Below are 18744 nucleotides of genomic sequence, written 5' to 3' on the forward strand. Positions count from 1 at the left end.
AGAAGTCTGCTCACACTGTGAGCAGAAAATTGAATTCATGCTTCTGAGCAGCCCCTGAGGCAAAGCATTTATATTTCACAGCAATTCCTATTTTCTCTTCTTTACTTCCACATGCAAATGAAAAGTCCCCAATTTTCAGCTGCTAGAACAGTTGAATACTGTCACCATCAGGAAAATCAAGTGCTTGTCTCAAGGAAGGAACTGCTCTTTAGAAATTCCTGTGCCTCTCAGAGCATCCTGTGCATTTCAAGACAAAAATGTCATTGACAGTTCGTCTTCGCTACAGGATGAATGTACTTATCACACATGGCTTTTCACAGCTGAAAACACTAGATCAAAGTAGCCAGAAAATTCTCAGGGTTTAGAAAGAGGCATCATGACTAGTCCCTGAACATTCAACCCAAAAGTCACTCTTACATCCGTCAACCTATGTGACCTTGGGCAAAACACTTGACCTTTCCATGCTCTTTCATATTCCATTTCCTTCCTCAGGCTTCCAAGTCTCAAATTCTTATAAAATGCTGTCCGGTGAAGCCCTCCCTGATTCCCTTAAGCCAAATCAGCTTCTTTCTTACTCCTATCCCCATTCTCGATCGTCCATATCTCCATGATATCATTTATCACATGGCATTATTACTGCATATTTATCATCCTGTTTATTTTAGTTTATCATGTTATTTTATGGCCATCTTATGGTATTAGACAATATGCTATCACTCCTACTCCTACTAATGTTAATAACATTATTAGTAGCATTAGGGGTATTTACTATGTGTCAGACCTTATGTGAATACATTATGTCTAATTGTCCAAGAGCCCTATGAGATGGATATTATTATTTTTACTATTTTTTATAGTTGAAGAAAGTAAAACCAAGAAGGATGATACAAATGGCAGAGTGACACCAGAGTCAAAATAAAGTCTATTTTACCTTAAAGCCCATGCTTTTCACTAATACCCTAAAATACTACCTGTAAATAATAGATGATATTTATTAAGTGCTTACTAGATATCAGGCTCTGTACCATGTGCTCTACATACAATTGATGCTCACAAAAACCCTGTGATATTGATAGCATAATTATGATCTCAATTTTTAAAAAAGATGAAATAAAGGTTTAGAATGGTTAAATGACCTGCCCAAGGGCACAGAACTATGGAGACTGGATTTGAAAGTAGGTCTGTCTCCCCTAGAGCCTGAGCCCTTTCCCACTACTCTATTCCATGATCAAATGGTAGCTTTTCTATCATCTCCGTAAACACTGCACAGGTTTTCAAGAATAACCCCTCTGGAAATGGAAAACGGGAGAGTTACCCAGTTTTCTGAGTCATTCAAATAACGAGATCTGTCAAGGCCCTAAGCACTCACCTTAGCACATGGGTGGATCCATTAATGGTTGTGGTTGAACAGGGGACAGTCTGGCCCAGAATGGAAGGTCTTCGGTAGCGCTCATCATCACAGCAGAGGATGATAAGGAAGGCACGTCTAAAAGACTTATTCAAGAAGGCGTAAAGAAAGGGGTTCAATCCAGAATTGATATAGCCGAGCCAGAGGAAAGCGGTCCACACCTGTCCAGGGACAGTGTAGTCTATGAACGGATCCACAATATTGGTGACAAAGAATGGAGCCCAGCAGAGGCAGAAGCAACCCATGATGATGCACAGGGTCTTGGCTGCTTTGGTCTCTGTCCTCATGCGATGAGTGCTATGCTGGTCTGCCACCTGGGGTCTGCCCTCTGAGGGGGCTCCTGCCCGTTGTAACATTTGGATCTGGTGGGCGTGCTCCTTGGCTGTGACGTAGATGCGATGATAGGCCAGCACCATGAGCAGAAACGGGATGTAGAAGGCCACCACAGAACAGGTGATGGCGTAGGGCTTGTTGACCATGAAGATACAGTACGTAGAGTTGGAGTTCTGATGGAACTTCCTTTTCTCTATCTGAGAGTAGGAGGGAGAGAGGAAATGAGGAAGAGAGAGGGCAAAGGGGAAGGAAAAAGTAAAGAGGAAAAAGGAGAAGGGGAATGAGGACAATCGGAAAAAGAAGAAAAAGGATGAAAAAGAAGCGAAAAGGAGAAATGGGAAGGTAGAAAGAAGGGGAGGGGAACAGGAAGGAAAAGGAAGAAAGAATAAGGAAAAAGGAAAGAAAGGAGGTTTATCAGTACAGCTTTCTGTTTTTTTATAAGCCTAGAACCTTGATGGTAGGAAAGGAATATGATCGTATCCCAGGACTCAGAGGGCTTATCTATCCACAAAGAGCTGTGAATACCCCAGTGAAGAGAAGAAATAAAATAGGGGCACTATCACTCCTCATTCTATCTACCAAACCCGTAGCGGGTTTCTGCCTCTTTCTCCTTCCCTGTCTACTTCTACACAGTATATCTGGCAGTAAAAGTCTTCGAACTGTGTGGCTAACTTTTTAAAGACTGGTTTGGCTATTCTTGTGTCTCAGCATTTCCCATATAAAATTTAGAATTAGCTTATCAATTTCCATAAAAACCTTTTAGGATTTTGATTGGGAATAGAATAGAATGATTGAGGAAAACTGACATCTCTATCATGTTAAGTATTCCCATTCACAAACATGGGAATCTTTTCCCTTTACTGAAGTCTTTTAATATTTATTTCAGTAATAATTTATTATTTTTGTGTGTAAAAATCTTGCACATCTTTGGTTAGGTTTATTCCTAAGTATTTGACTTTTTACTCTATTACAAATGGTATCATACTAAAATTCTTAATCCTAATTGTTTGTTGCTAGTATGTAGAATTCAATGAAATTTTTTTGTATATTGACTATGTATCCAGCAACTTTATTAGTTACTAATATTTCATCTCTAGATTCTTTTGAATTTTCTCTATGAACACTCATATGACCTGCAAATAATGACAATTTCATTTTACTATTGAACTTGATAAGTGCTCCAGTATAATTTTGAATAAAAGCAGTAAGAATGGATACCATTGTTCCTTTCCCAGTTTTAGGAGGGGCATCTTAAATATTTTACTGTTAAGTATGATACTTGTAAGTTTTTTGTCAGTGCTTTCTCTGTGACTGAGAAAATTCTCTTGTATTCTTAGTTTAATGAGGATTTTTTAGAATCATAAATGGATATTGAACTTTGCAAAAATCATGCATTTTTGGCAATAACGAAATTATGTGGATCTTCCCTTCTTTTTGATTAACACAGTGAATTACATTGATTGCAGTACATTCCTCACTTGTATTGGATACTGTAATACACTGGATCCCTTTAAGGATTAAAAGAATTTTCTCCCAACTATAAACCCTGCGTGTTGACAGTCTTAGCTCTATCAGCCTTTTCTAGGGATAGCCCCTGGCTGTAGAGAGCTGAGTAACAAAATGATACTTCCTGCGGTTATCATATCCAGTGCGAATACACACATGAATAAAGATATGAATAAAAATATAAGATACACATGTTATTACTTGTATGATAAATGTATAAGTAATTTAGTACCATGTCTTACAGTACATTACAAGGTTATAGTATATCCTCCTCTTAAATTGACATTTTATCATTCCTAAATAGCTCTGTTCATAGCTCAAGTACTATTACTTGCCTTAAATGTATTTTATCACTGATCATAGTACAGCTACCCCAGCTTTCTTTTGATGACTCTGCATTTATATTTTCCTATTATTTTATCTTCAACCTTTCTGTCACCTTATATTTCATGGGCCTCTCTTACGTATGATACACATATTATGTATTGATTAGTCGATGAAAATATTAGGACCAGAGACTTGGAGCAACCCAACTCTTGTATTTCTCCTAGGAGCAAAGATTCAGCATTTGCTAATTCAGTGTTTACACAACCTTGTAGAACCTAATTACCACAAATAACGAGAATCAAATGTATATATATTGTGAACATGTGTGTTGTGCTTTCGTCTCTCTAGGCAGATTCAATGGGCAAATGAGTGGAAAGCTATGAAATACAACCACAACATCATGGAGCGAATACCAGGCATGTTGATAGCAAGCAGATACCCCACTCCCAGTTCCACAAAGTAAACAGGACATGCCTCTATCTCAGTCTCAGAAATGGACAAAAATTCCCTACGTTATTTCCCTTGGAAATTCTCCGTCAGGAGGTAAGAGCCCTGTGCCCATATTAAAGAGTTCTGATGCACAAAAGCTTATGCTTCCCCAAGGTTTCCTCCACTAAGGAGTTAGGTTAGCACAAACAGTAAGAGCGTAGATTCGGGAGCTCAGTAAGTCTGGTCTTAGATATAGTCACCACCACTCCCTACCAATGTGACTTTACCTAATAACTCAACCTCTCTGATTCTCGGTTTCCTGAGGACAATAATAAGATCTACTTCATAGCCTTGCTGTGAGGCCTGAGTGAAGTTCACAAGAATAATGATTAAGTTAACATGGGGTTCAGCACACAGGAAGTGTTCGACATTTGTTGGCCGTGGTTATATTCTGGTGGTTGCTGAAAAGTTGAACTTCATTTCCCCCAAGAATGATAAAACCAAAGTTTGAAAGAAGAGGGACACGATTCAAGAAAATATCCATACAGCCTCCTTTGTACGGATTCCCCTCTCACTTCTCCACTCCTTTGGACCCAGCACTGCTTTCAGAAGCCCCAGGAACTCTTGTTCTGACATACCACATGCAAATCCTGGCCCAGCCTTGGTTTGGATATCCTTTCCTGGACAAAGAACAAGGCAAGATTAGGGGCTAGGAATGGGGTGGAGAGAAGAAAGGGAAGCTCCTATTCTAACTGGTTCTGCTGGGTCAGAGCTTGCTCTCAATCTCTCCTCTCTATTCCCCTTCCTACCTTGACATGGTCCTGGGATCAATTTTAAAGTAACTGTCTGATAACTTCCTTAGCGCACATATATCCCTGCTCATGAATCCGGACTGATCTTCATTACATAATTGATCGTCATTACAAGTGTGGTATTGCAAACACAGTACATGAGACCTGGATGACTCTTAAAGACCATCTTGATCTTTAAGGGGTTGATCCATGCCTAGCACATGTGCCACATGCTGTTCTCCTACATCCTGGAAGACACTATTCTCCACAGAGAACCAATGACTCTTCTCATCATAGCCTTTCAGGAAGTGGGTCAATGACAGCGCTGGGTTCAGGGTTCAGCTCTCAACTCCTGGCCCAGGGCTCTCTTCATTCTCCAGAAGCCTCCACCCACGTGACATGTCATTGAAAGCCTCATGGACTCTCAGCATGAAATAGGATGGAGGACTCTTGGGGCATTATCACGTACCTCAGGCTCTGGAGTCTGAATGCTAAGCTTTGAACACCTGTGCTGCTATTTACTGGGCATATTCCTGGGCATGTTACTTCACCTTTCTGAGCCTGACTTTTCTCATCAGGATGCGATGAGCCAAAGATGTTGTCAGGATTGTAGGTGAAGCATTTAGGGTATTTTCTGGCATACAGTAAGCATTCCAAAATGCTGGCTTGCTTTTTTGTTGTTGTTCTTGTTACTGCCGTCACTCAGACCATGATCAGAATCTTTCTTAGAATATCGACCCAAACCTGATCCTGTTTGTTTATTAAGAACCCCAAGCAAGCAAAGTGAATTGGACAGTAACCAGTGGGATCTACTCACCAAATCAATTATGCCAATGTTATTCCAGCCTTGCATTATAGGGAGAAAAGAGATAAACATGGGGAGGACCCAGCAGCCTCCCAGCATTAATGCGATGCGTAGTGGGGTCATCTTGTTCCTATAGACCAAAGGCTGGCAGCAGATGGCATAATACCTGGAGAGAGAGAATAGGGGGGTGGGTGCCGTGGGAGAGGAGAAGCGAGAGGGAGAAGAAGGGGTGAATCATTGATGAGAGAGAAGAGAGGAGAAGAATTTAGGAGAAGAAAGGGTATAAAAAGAGGAAATATTGGGAAAGGAGAAAATTGGAGGGGGAAGTAGAGAATAAAAGTAAGGAAGAAAGAAAAGGGAAAATAATGTGGGTAAAAGGGGAGAGTGGGTAGTTGAAGAAGGGTAGGAAAGGGGAAGAGAAGTGAGAAAAGCACAGAGGAAAGGAAAAAAGCAATTACACAATAAAGTATGTTATAGTGGCCAAGGTGGTTCTGCTAATATAACCATAAAACTTAGATGACATCTGAGAATCACTGCATGGAGTCCATCCCACAGCTTCTTCCTCTCCCAGTGCCTGAGGCGCACGACACCCCGAGGGTCTGCTCTGTCTCAGGCACAGTTCCAACACTGCCCGTGCCTGAGCTTCTGTCTAGCCCTTTGGGCCTCAGCGTCCAGGCATCTGTGGTCCTCTTTAATAAAAACGTAAGGTGACCCAGGCTTGGCCTAACATCTGAGCTCTAGGAACTGTATCTCCGATTTGTCCCCATGCTCCTGATCAGCTGCCCAAACTAAAGTGATGCTCATAGCCAGTGTTCCTTAAATTGTGGTCCAGGGATTCCACCCTGTTCCCCTGCATCAGACTCACCTGAGGAGGCCTACGTAAAATGCAGATTCCAAGGTCCCTGCATTGGAGCCTGTTGAGGAGGGACCTGGAGTTTGCACTGTGACAAGTGGAAGTTATTACGGCTGTTTGCTAAGTATGCCTAGTTCCTCCTGGGCGCAGGTGACTGGTCACTGAGTCACGAACAGAACTGACGTGTGTTACTTCTAGGCTTGACGATTTAATTGTTTCTCTTATGCCGATCATTTAAAATTTGCAATATTTCCTGTTTTTTGAGTCTATGTTCTGCCTAGTGTACTGGCTTTCTTCTTATCTCCAGAAAGAGATGCAACCTGCCTCACTTAATGAGTAAGTCTCTAACTCTCAGACCGCTCCTTGCATGTTATTCCAGCCTTGGAGATCACCACTCCCATGTCCAGGAATGTGACAACAGGCAAAATACCACAGCAGACCTATCGGCTATTTGTCTTTGGAAGAATCTAAAGAATAAATGTAAAAAGACACCCTGGAGGCTAATTTTATTCTTTAAGATTTTATACCATTTAATGGTGAGCCACCCCCTTACGCTCCTCATTTAATGTGGTTCACTTGGTGATTTTTTTCCCCACCTCTTCTTTTCTTTTCTTAATTCGAAGCATAACTAATATAACAATGGCTGTAGTTTTTGAAGAGGTGGGGGTGGGATGGGTTGGGACAGGGTGGAGGTGTGCCTGGTGAGGAGAGCCCAGGGTCAGAGCACGAGAAGCGGGGGCTTCAAAGATGGGAGGGGAGGATTGCACTCGTCCTTCTAAGTCATCAAGGAGCAGCCGGCCATAGTGTGCTTCCTGTGGCCAGCGAGACAGTGGGTATCCTGACCTGGAACAGGGTGCAGGAAACAACCGACCAAAGAATGGAAGAGGGGATTGTTCAGGAACTCATTTTTTTCAGTCTATAAAACTGACATCATAGCCAAATCTAACTAAAGACAATTCAGTAATGGAAGGAGTCATGATTAGCTGGAATTCCCTCCATGCTCTTGACTTATAAGGAAGACAAGTCATATCAGAGTGGTAAATTTTTCCGAATGGCTATACTAATAATCATCAGAGGTTTATTATTAATATAGAGTTGATGAATTAGGAGTGTATAAAAATGTACTTTTTCCCCCCAAATTTTGCTCCCTTCCCTTCCCTGCTAGAGGGAGTAGATTTGACATTTGGCTGTGTCCATTTAGCATTCTTCGTCCTTTCTCTTGGTAATAGCATCCCAAATCTTTGGGGAATTATCTCGTCTGTTGCTGTAGTGGTGCTGAACCAGCAAACGATGGGGCTCTGACATTTCCAGTGAAGGAGTCACCTTGACTTTCTCCTGGGACTCTGAACATCATGCAGAGTGACAGAAAGATGGGAAACTCAGCAGAGGTCCCTCTATTCCTGCAGCAGCCTCCTGGTGGGGCTGGAAGTAGCTCCCATTGGATCTTTGGGAAGCCATGCTCTTGCCCTTTCAGTTCCTTATTCTTTAGCTTTTCCTTCAATTTAATAAACCATCTCATTTCTTTTCAATAAATTCCCCTTTTGCTTAAGTTGCTATTATGGGTTGAATTGTATCCCTCCTTCCCCCCAAAAAGATGTTGAAGTCCTAACCCTCAGTACCTTGGAATGTGAACTTACTTGGAAATAGAGTCTTTATAGAGGTAGGCAAATTAAAATGAGCCCAGTAGCGTGGGACTACATCCAATATGATTGATGTGCTCATAAAGAGGGAAATTTGGACACAGAGACAGATACGCACAAAGAGAAGGAGGCCATGTGAAGACAGAGGATTAGAATAATGCATCTACAGGCTAAAAAACACCAAAGATTGCCTGATGCAAGCAACCTAAAGCTAGGAAGAGGCAAAAAAAAAGAGCACTCGCTTGATTTTATGGCTTCAAGATTCTTACGAAAGTCTTGGCGCCCTTGAGGCAACTACCCTAAATAAGTCACCTTTATGATCTTTGCTTTCTAGCAAAGAATCTGGAAAAATAAACATCCTCTTGAAGACTGTACTGCAGAATCTAAATTAAGTAGATGCAAAGAAGCATCACTGAATAAAATGATTAATAAAATTAAGTTCTAGTGCTAATTGACTACTGGCGCTTCCTTAAAATTCTAATTTTGTCTATCAGTCAAAGACCAGATAGAAGTCAGATAACTTGATTTTTATCTATGATGGTTGCTTTTAAGCCCTATATTTGGAATATATTACCCTGCTAATAACAAAAATAGTAATCCTACCATGAAGTGCCACCAAAACACACGTACAACACCGCTGGACAGCAGTAGCTAGTTAAATTTGCAAGGTCTCTGGAGGTGAAGCAAAGCCCCTTGGCTGAGTTAGTAATAATAGCTACTATTCATTTACTTATCAAGGACTCTACCTGTATTATCTCATTTAGTCCTCAACACTACTTTTGAGACAGGATCTATAAATGTACCCATTTCCCAGGTGAGGAAACAGAAACACAGAAGTCATCAGGATTTATTCAAGGCTCCACAGGAGGGCCAGCTCAGACAGCCTGACTCAAGGCCAGGACATGAAGCTCATTCTATTTCTTTACTCAATTTCCTCCCCCAAGCCCGCAAGGGATTATTCTAATTCTTTATAAGCCACTTAAGAAACAATAAAAACAAATGCCAAATCTCAGAATCTTGAAATCCCCATATCCTCTCTACAATGGAGTGTGTACCCCAGCCTCCATGAACCTACCGAGCACTGAGAAGTAACTAAGTCCTACTACTGCAGTGCGTTCTCAGATTCAGGCTGTCCGGAAGTTAAGGACCTTTCACAGCACAGGGAATAGAGTCAATGGAACTGTAACAGCTGTATATGATGTCAGACGTGTAGTAGATTGGGGGAGGGGGTTATCACTTTGTGAGGGGTGTAAATGTAACTATTACATTGTTTTGTACACCTGACACTAAAACAAAATAATAAATAAATAAAAAACGAAAAGACCCTTTCCTCCAAAATTGACTTTCTGTAACTTCCAGCTTCACCCTCTGGCTCAATTTAAAATTCTATCTCTAATTACTTTCCTGCGTAGTGGTCCTACAGACATCTGAAGAGGGCTTTTCCATGTTTCTGAAATCTTCCTTTCCGCAGGTAAAAATATTCCCAGTTGTATTTAACCAGGGTTGACTTTACTTGCCAAGGGATATTGGGCAATGTCTCGAGACCTTTTTTGCGTTGTCACAGCTGAAAAGGATGATGGTCCTGGCATCCAACGGGTAACCATCAAGGACACTGCTAAATATGTTACATGTGCAAAACAGCGCCCACAACAAAGACTCAGCCGGTCTACCGCGCCAGTAATACCGAGGTTGAGAAACCCTGGTTTAGAGGAGGTGATTTTCCACGAGGAGAGCATAATACTCTGGTGCGTCCTATGCGGACCGGAGAAGACTAGTTCAGCCCCTTCCACCCAGCACACTGTAACTTAATACAGCCTGGGAGACACTAGAAAAGTACAGGACACCTGCACTCCCTCCAAGAGCTATGACCCAGGGTGGGAGATAACAAAGGTCTTCCCCTAACTGACTTAGACATTCCAGAGACGTTTGCCTTGTTCACCACTGTCTCCCCAATGCCTAGTACAATGCTAGGTGTAGAGGGCATGCTCACAAAACGGGGTGAGTAATAATACACTCTTAATCAACACCAATTGAAATAAACTACATTCAAATGTGGGACCAAGTTGTTGGGATGTGAAAGGTTGTATCTAGTAGAGGCATGGGGTGTCTTTTAAGTTGGACTTTAGAGACTGGGTCGGGATGGTGGAGGAGAAAATACAATACAGGTGCTACAAAGAGCATGGATGAAGGCTCAGAGACAGAAATATTATATACGATATATACATCTATCTGAAATATATATAGATATAAAACACATTTTTAAATATGTATCCATATATCCACATAGCTGGATAGTAGAGTGTTTATAAGGAAGTAGAAGGACATAAGCCTAAGATGCAGCTCTCAGAGCAGTGGTTCTCAAATTGTAGCATCCATCAGAACCACCTGGAGGGCTCGCTAAAATGCAGATTTCTGTGGATTTGGAGTGGGACCCAAGAATCTGCATTTCTGATGCGTTCCCAGGTGATGTTGCTGTAGGTGGTTTGGGACCACACTTTGAGAATCACTGTCATAGAGGTTTTGGGATGCCATGCTCGGAGAAGTCACCAAAAGTTTTTGAACTAGAAATGTCCATTGCAATCAACACTTCTGGATGTTCTACCAAAGGAGCTGAATTACAACAAAATCAAGATAAAGAGTTGTTGGTTCACAACCGAGGTGGACAGCGTTCATCAGGGAAAGCAATTCCGTCTCATCTCAGGAGTAGATTTATCTGTAAGGTCTGTTCTCTGGCCTTCCAATGGACAGTTCCTATTCTTCTTTTATAAAGTCGTTAAATGAATGGCAAGTGAGGTCCCAGATGGCCAGGATTAACTAAGATGTACAAAGTCATTTCTCATGCAAAATATTGCATCAAAGTGTTGCTTATAAAACTCCATTAAAATACCCTTTGGTAGATCAGCCACCAGCTTCTCCAACAGCAGCCATGTGTAAATGAGTGATCAAATTGCTTTTGAATGTCTCTGGGGACATAATTTACTTTGACAACTCTTAGACTACAGTTGTTTATTTTAAGCTCCATGCTAATCTCTTCCCCACTCTTCCTGAAATTAAGAAAAATTCTTCCTCCTCACTTCCTGCCCTCCCAACCACTGGAAAGGCAAAGGAGCAAGGAGAACAAGTCGGAATCCCAGACTCTCAGAATTAGAGAGGATTTTAGCGGTCAACTTTATGTCTTCACATCTGGGTGTCAACTCTCCCTGCCTTAACCACCTATTAGCTCTGTAGTTTTAGGATCAGTTATTTTAACTTTCCAAGACCCTGTTTCCTCATCAGGAAAGTGTGGGTCATGATGCCTACCTCATTGATTAGCTGTGAGAACTGATGAAATAATGTTCAAAACTTAGAAGTTCCTAGCACATGAAGCTTGATAAATAGCATTGTTATTTACTTGCATCCCTACCATCTTTCATATATATATATATATATATATATATATATATATATATATATAATTTGTGTATATATATATTATATATATTTGTATATAATATATATATATATATGTTTCATATATAAACAGATTCAAATACATTTTGGAACCAAGGGCTCTAAATTATTTAATAAATAAAATAGAAGTCACGTGGTTCAACATCTCTCCCAGTAGTCGATTCTAAAAAGCAGAAAAATGAATGGATTGGTCCCTAAAGGAGAATGGAGGCATTGAGATCATATCGGCTGCCTGCAATGGAGTTGATTATGTGTACTGTCCTCTCAAGGACTTAACCCAGGCCCAGCCCTCCTACCTGAGATGGCTGAAGATGGCATCCTGCATGATTATTGAGACCAAATCTCTAATTAAGGTCAAGTAAAGAAAGAAATGTCAACCACAGGAGAGAAGAGATAAAGTAGCAGCTGGCTGCTAAGACCTGACTATTATTCTATTTCCTGAAATGGAATCAGGAAAACAGAAACCTTTTACCACAGATTGATTTTTTCACAAATTCATAAACCACAAGTGAATGGTCTTTAACATTCAGGACTAAGGGGATAAAGAGCTCCACAGAATCAGTAAACTTGTGAGTTACAAGGAGCAATATGCGTTTAGCAAAAAAATCAGTAGGTTCTAGTCCCAGATCTTTCATAGATTGTCCTTCTGACTTTGGACAAATGACTTGGTGTCTTTGTGTCTCTGTTTTCTTTTGTGTAAAAGAGGGATTAATTACATCTGAGTTTTTGTAAGAGGTTGCAGTTGTGATGGATTAAAGATGTACACAAATTCTTTGTCACTCCTCCCATCCAGAGGTGGGGAGTCTGCCGCCTTCCCTCGGATCTGGGTTGTAGGCTGCTTTGACCAACGGAGCACATTGGAAGTGCTATAGGCCACTCCCAGGCCTAATATTCAAGAGGACTTTTGGTTTCCCAAAGTCAGGAGCTGTCATGTGAAAGTATCTAACATGTATTAACATGAGATCACATATAGAGACGGGGGCCACATGGACAGGGAGAGGGGCCCAAATGAGCTCAGCCTCCCAGATGACCCCATCAAGGTGCTATGTGTGTGATGAACACCTTAGACCCTCCAGGCCAGTCTAGTCTCTAGCTAAATCCCATCAAGGGACTTCAGCCAAGCCCAAATTCCTGATGCACAGCATTGTGAAACATGATAATAATAATACATTGCTGTTTAAGCCACTAAATTTTGGGGTAGATGTTAATGCGGCAATAGACATGAACAACAGGGGTAAACAGGTGATATATAATCTGGGATAATTGTGGGGTTCACTGGCTGGGTAGCAGTCTTCCCTCCAGGAGGTGATCCAACCAAGTATTATGGCAGAGTTCTGGGAAAGAGACTTATCATTCTGCTCTTAGTAACTGGTTTTGCCTTATTTTTAGTTCTGGTTTCCTTTTGAGGAGGTGGAGAAGAGAGAAAAGCAGTAGCTTCAAGAAAAAAATGAAAGGCCTTTCCCTGTGGTTCCCAAGGGGCTTGGCAAACTGCCAGCCACCTCTAGGATCAATGAGGAAGACCCCAGCAGGGATATTCACTAGAAGCCAGGGACAGGAAGGGGGGCTGAGAATGGAGCCAAGAACAGAGTTAGAACTTCAAGTTTTAGGAAGGAAAAACTATAGCGGTGGGAGGACAGGGAACAACTCTTTCCAGTCAGAGATCTGGAGGACCTCAGATGGAACTTTTGCAGAAATCATAATCCCATATGCAATCTGTAGATTTAATGTTTACTATATTCCTCTCTGTTAAACATTTTTCTTTGTATCTTCGTGATAAGGAAACTTGCAAGAAGGGGAGTACCAGCTGTCTAGGAAGGTGTCTTCCTGAGTTATTGTAGACTAGAGGAAAAAGAATAATCTGCCAAAAAACGTTACCTGAAAAGATCTTGGCAGGGTTTACTGGACACATACAAAGGTTACCACGGTATATTTTATGACACGTATGAATTGATCAGGAGACACTGGATGGCTATCCCATCGACCCTTCCAGACTCAGCTCAAGGATCACATCCCCTAGAAAGTTCTTTCTGGCCCCCAAAAGCACACAGAGAGACTCTTTTCTGTTAGAGATATGAATTGATTCCCCATTTCTGCCCTGGGGTTTTATAGTGCCTTGTCTATTTCTGTAATACAGCACTTCTCTAACTATATTGCAATTGTTCGCTTTCTTTTCCACTGCTGCAACTACTCCTATTTCTACCATACACATAACCCAGTTATTGAGGATACACTATGTGGTGGGAAGTATATCAGTGTGATCTAATTCCTATAGCAACTCTGCAAGGCAGCTGTCATCATCCACATTTTCAATATGAGAATACTGAGTGCCAGAGAATTTAGTGCACTTGCCCAGCATCACAGAGCCAGGATGTGGTAGAAATGGGCCTTAAACCTGCATGTGCCAAGAGCCCATGTCCTCATAATGCTGGTAAACAGGCAAAGCTAAACAAAAGTAATACTATCTAGGAAGAGAAAGGAAAATATGCAGTGCTCTATATAAGCTTTGTGAGCTGAGGACATATAGAAAAGAGACAGATGAACCTCACAGATACGATAATAACTAAGAAGCTATTGGGGGGGGGGGGAATCCAGAAATAGGATTGGGAGAAAGGAATAAAGAGGAGGAAGATGGATTTGAAAGACATTTCTGACAATATAGCTACCATTTGTCATCCAGCCAGTCATGTAAATAAGCGAAAGATGATCTCAAAGAATTATGTTTAAATGACTAAAAAATGACTAATAGATGCACCTTTGAAATAAAAGCAGGAGAGGATATTAGTTCACGATGGAAATTTCCATGTAGAACATGTTGGGTTTGAGAACACAGAAAGATGTTTAAGGTAGACATTGCATGAGCAGCGAGCTGTTCAACAGAGCCCAGGGGACCCCAGAGGCCAGCAAGGGACAAGACTGCAGGACAGACGAGAGCAGAGGTACAGGTGAAGCCACAGGACAGGTGAGCTGCCAATGGAGATTGGCAAGACAGCCAGGGCTGGAAGGCTGAGTGTCTCGCCTTGAAGGGCGCTCAGCGATGTAGCAGGAAGAAACACACAACTAGCTGGCAGTGTCTGGGAAGGCCCCCACAACAGCCACTCGGAATTTGCATTTGGAAAGGAAAACAGTGGAAAAATACTCGTGGCTAGCCTTGACTGAATGCTTACTAGGTACCATGCCCGGGTTTATGTTCTTTGTGTATACTCAGTCATTTATTCTTCACAAACTCCAAATGGACTGTACTACTATTAACACAGTTTTACTGATAAAAAGAAAAAACCAACCCAGACACCTTGAGTAACTTCCTCAAGATGACCCACTGATAAGTGGTCAAGCTGGGACTGAATCCAGCCAGTCTGGCACTCACACCCCAGGCCTCATTCTTAACTACTTGCTGTACTGAAACTTCTAAAAGGGAAGAAAAACTAACACTAACGTCATAGCAAATAACTACAAGTCACTTCTCAAAGCATTCCAGGGACATGCATGGAGCAGTTACTGTGGCCTGTAAGGGGAACACAGGAATAGACGAGCGAAAGGTTGACTGCCAAGGAGCTGACAGTCTAGGGCAGGGGTGTCCAAACTGCGGCCTGCCGGCCAACTGCAGTCCACAATCCATTTTTAATTGTCCCGCAGCAAATTCCAAAAATATATTTAGTTTACTTAAATAAACCAGGTGAGGCAATACGTACTTCACCTCGAGTGAGTGGCCCAGCTGTTTGTGTATTTTACCTGTGGCAGCTCAGAGGTGACAATGAGGACTCTTTTGGGAATGCAGCCCGGGCCAGCAGTGTAGGTGACACATCTTACCTGAGTATTGAACAAGGGTGGATGTTCACAGGAAAAGAAAAGGAAATCAAGACACAGGGAGCAACATAGAGTTCTGAAGAAACACATCATACTCAGGAAAAGGTAACAGATCCGTCCTGGCTGGGAGTGCAGATAGGAAAGACAGACACAGGACACACTGGGAATCGCACTGAAAAACAAGCTAAGGATTTAGCCTGTAGTTCACGATGAGTCGCTAAAAACAAACAAAACACCTCTGTGGCTTTGCACATCTGTTTTCTGCAACTGTCACTCTCCACTCCTCTCCCTCTTCCCCTTCCCCTACTGACATCATCCACAGATCCCACCTTCAGTGTCACTTCTTCTGAGAGCTATCTCTGCATTGGAGGCCACGCGCTCCAACAGTTCCTTTGACTTCCCCTTATTCTATTTCAATGACCACCTCCCTCTAATTTTCCTAGAATTACCTACTCATTGTCTGGATTCTCCTCTAGATTAAAACCTCTGTGATTCAGAGTTTTTTCTGATTGTTGCTTCCGGGGTTGTGCTCAGCTCCTGGCAAATTAGTAAGCACTCAATAAATATTTGATGAAGTGAATATAAAAATAAGAGTTCATATCCTCTAGCATGAAATTCAACTCGACAAATACTACAATTATGTACAAAGCATGACCCTGACCTCAAAGAGTATATGAGAAAGGGAGATTTATCATATGCTCTCCTTGCAGAAATGCATTTCAATCCTATTGAGAAAACAAATGTCACTGTGTGACACAAGTTCACAATGACAGACACTTTTCATTTATACATTACAAAAGAGTTATGCTCCAGGAAGATCATTAAGAAATGCAGACACACTTATCTCCAGCACAGGATGAAATATTCGTATGCAGCGTTTGAGTCAGAATTGCATGGTTGACAAGTAAACCTGTTTTCAAAGAAAATCTATGACTGAGAAACCCTTGGAGGATTTTTGCAGTGAAAATACATCAAGTTCCTGGGCCAAGAGAAAGGGTGACAATTCACTTGGACCTATCAAAGAGAAAATCTTGCAATGGTAGAGAGAATGCTACCCTCAATGAAGTGAAGTCGATTTTTTAAGGGAATTGCAGATGATGCAAAATACAGAACAAAATACAGCATGCTCAGAGAAAGCAGACCAGAATGGTTAAGTCTGAAGAGTATAGTATATGAAACCAGAGGAAGAATGTAAGGGTGTTTGGAGTAATATAAATAAGACTTGGGGATGACGCACCTCTACTTTATCACGGAGGCTTCGTAAAGATACCTGTAGGTCCTTCGGCCAGCCTAAGCGAAGGTGATGTCTTGTTCTTGTCTGTCTAGCATCCCTCTTTCCAGCAGGAGCTGCCCTTGTACTATGCCATATAGTCCGGTAAAGCCAGCAGCTCATGGTGCCTCAGCAGCCAGATGTGTCATCCCCACACCACAATGACTGGTCAAGGGAGAGTATTTGACTCAAGCAAAGCCAACCAAAGTTCTTCCACGAGAAACAGCATTTAGGTTTCTCTTCCTGTGGACTCAGAGTTCAGGATGGTTTAAGACTCATGTTGCCTGTGCTTATTTTTCTGGACCCAACCTGATAAGGAATCCATCAAGAAAACAGCACAGGAACAATGAATAACAGATAGAAAGATAGAAACAGACATAGAGAAACAAGCACAGAGTCAGAGAGGAAGACAGAGAGAAAAAGAAGGAAAGACGAAGACAAATAGGAAAGGGATACAGAGACAGAGGCAGAAAGCTCGACTAGATGACATTGTTCAAACCCTGGAGAGCCATGTCTGCAGCCAGACTTTTCAGCTAATTGAAACAATCAATTTAGTTTCTGTCACATGCTGCTGGGAAAGATCTTACTAATGTATCATCTGATAAGCAAATTGGTAAGAACACTAGAGTCAGGCAATTCATCGGGAAATATACAGGGAAAGCCCTCTTCAAAGCTTATTTAAAACATAAATTCACTTGGGTAAGCTAAAAATATATTCACATAACAAGTCTGCTAATTACATATGAAATAATTAGAATTTACAAGGAGCTACTATTTATAGTGGTTACCTCTAGGGTTTACAGACATGGAGATGGTGAGAGAGACTTGGGAACATTTTTATGTTTAATCTGTGAAATGATGACTTTTTTTTTTTTTTTACAATACTAGGTATTATTGGTATGAGTTTTTTAAAAACCGTGATGATTAGAAAAGAGATTGTTGAAATAGATCAAACACAAGGTCATGAAGATTGATATAAGGGTCTATGGGAGGAAGAATCTACTGACAGGAGATGGTGAGGGCTCCTCTCCTGTAGGGAGAGAATTTAGGGCATTTTGTGAGAAAGCAGAGAGAACAAACTGGTCAGAAAGATTTCCACGTCCACCGCCTTGCTCTGATTTCACGGGGAACTCCTAACACTAAAGTCAGAATGTTCTCAGCCAATTGAGGAATGTGCCGTCCCAGGGCCACTTTCAGGGAAAAGGTTATTATGGCTGCTGTTGCATTCAAGAAGTGTTAACTTCTAGCAAAGAGAAAATTGAAGTTTAAAACATATATTTCAGAAATTAGTAAAAGTAAAGGCTCCCAACCCCTATCCAACTGACTGCCCAATCTAGCCAGCAGCACCCCCCCCCCCCCCGTGGCCTCCGTATAACCATCAGTAATGTTTTGGTGTACCTTGTCTCTCCCTCCCCCCACCGCTCACTCCTATAAACCCGGATGCAAACATCTATATATTTATTGTACAAAAGTGGAATTATTCTAAACATTAAGGTCTGAAACTTGCTTCCCTGCCCCTACATAATACACCACTGATATCTGTCTAGGACAACACACACAGCTCCCTTGTGGTTTTTAATAGCTGCATTATATTCTACTTTTAAAACCAGTATTCTATTAGATACCTGGTTGGTTTTCATTCACCACAGAACCTTAGATTTAAAATAATCAACTCTACCTTATGCTGTAATGCAGTTTTTGACTTCTCATGACACATGCTACATGATGCAGGTATTTTAATTCTGCTTTGGAAATTATTTTTAATGAGGCAATCAGCTTGCATTGAAAGGATTCATTTCTCAGAGCACCGGGAAGCACAGTGGATGGAGAGTGGTAGTTAGGGAAACGTATCTCATAATATTTTGCTTTGATCCAGGGGTCTGCCATCTAGGTGTAATTTGACATCACAGTGATCATTCTTGCTCGAGAGGCACTACTACCCTTTATCAGACTCACGGCAGCTCCAGAGAGGACAAGACGTCTTGCCAGGAGTTACACGGTGAGCAATGACATCTCACCTCAGCGAGACACTCACTCTGTGCCTTTCCCCAGCCTGGCCCAGCCCAACTGTCATGGGAGGGACACAGCAAAAACAGAAGCTAGATGATACATAAAATCATACTCTTCT

At 41.6% G+C, this 18744-nt stretch overlaps 1 protein-coding gene across 5 annotated transcripts in view; it reads right to left on the reverse strand.

The window, feature by feature from the left end:
* Nucleotides 1-18744, reverse strand: part of HTR4 (5-hydroxytryptamine receptor 4) — a 160674-nt gene that overhangs the window by 46293 nt on the left and 95637 nt on the right. For 4 of the 5 annotated variants that reach the window (XM_081035938.1, XM_081035939.1, XM_081035937.1 and 1 more), the window contains exons 7-8: nt 5612-5765; nt 1370-1938 (exon numbers count right to left, since the gene is read on the reverse strand). In XM_081035938.1, coding sequence (XP_080892064.1) covers nt 1370-1938; nt 5612-5765 — 723 coding nt within the window. Of the gene's footprint in view, nt 1-1369; nt 1939-4641; nt 4684-5611; nt 5766-18744 lie in introns of all 5 variants that reach the window. The other variant, XM_081035935.1, reaches the window with a different exon arrangement.

This window comes from Rhinolophus hipposideros (assembly GCF_964194185.1).
Source record: "Rhinolophus hipposideros genome assembly, chromosome: 23".
Classification (NCBI taxonomy): Eukaryota; Metazoa; Chordata; class Mammalia; order Chiroptera; family Rhinolophidae; genus Rhinolophus; species Rhinolophus hipposideros.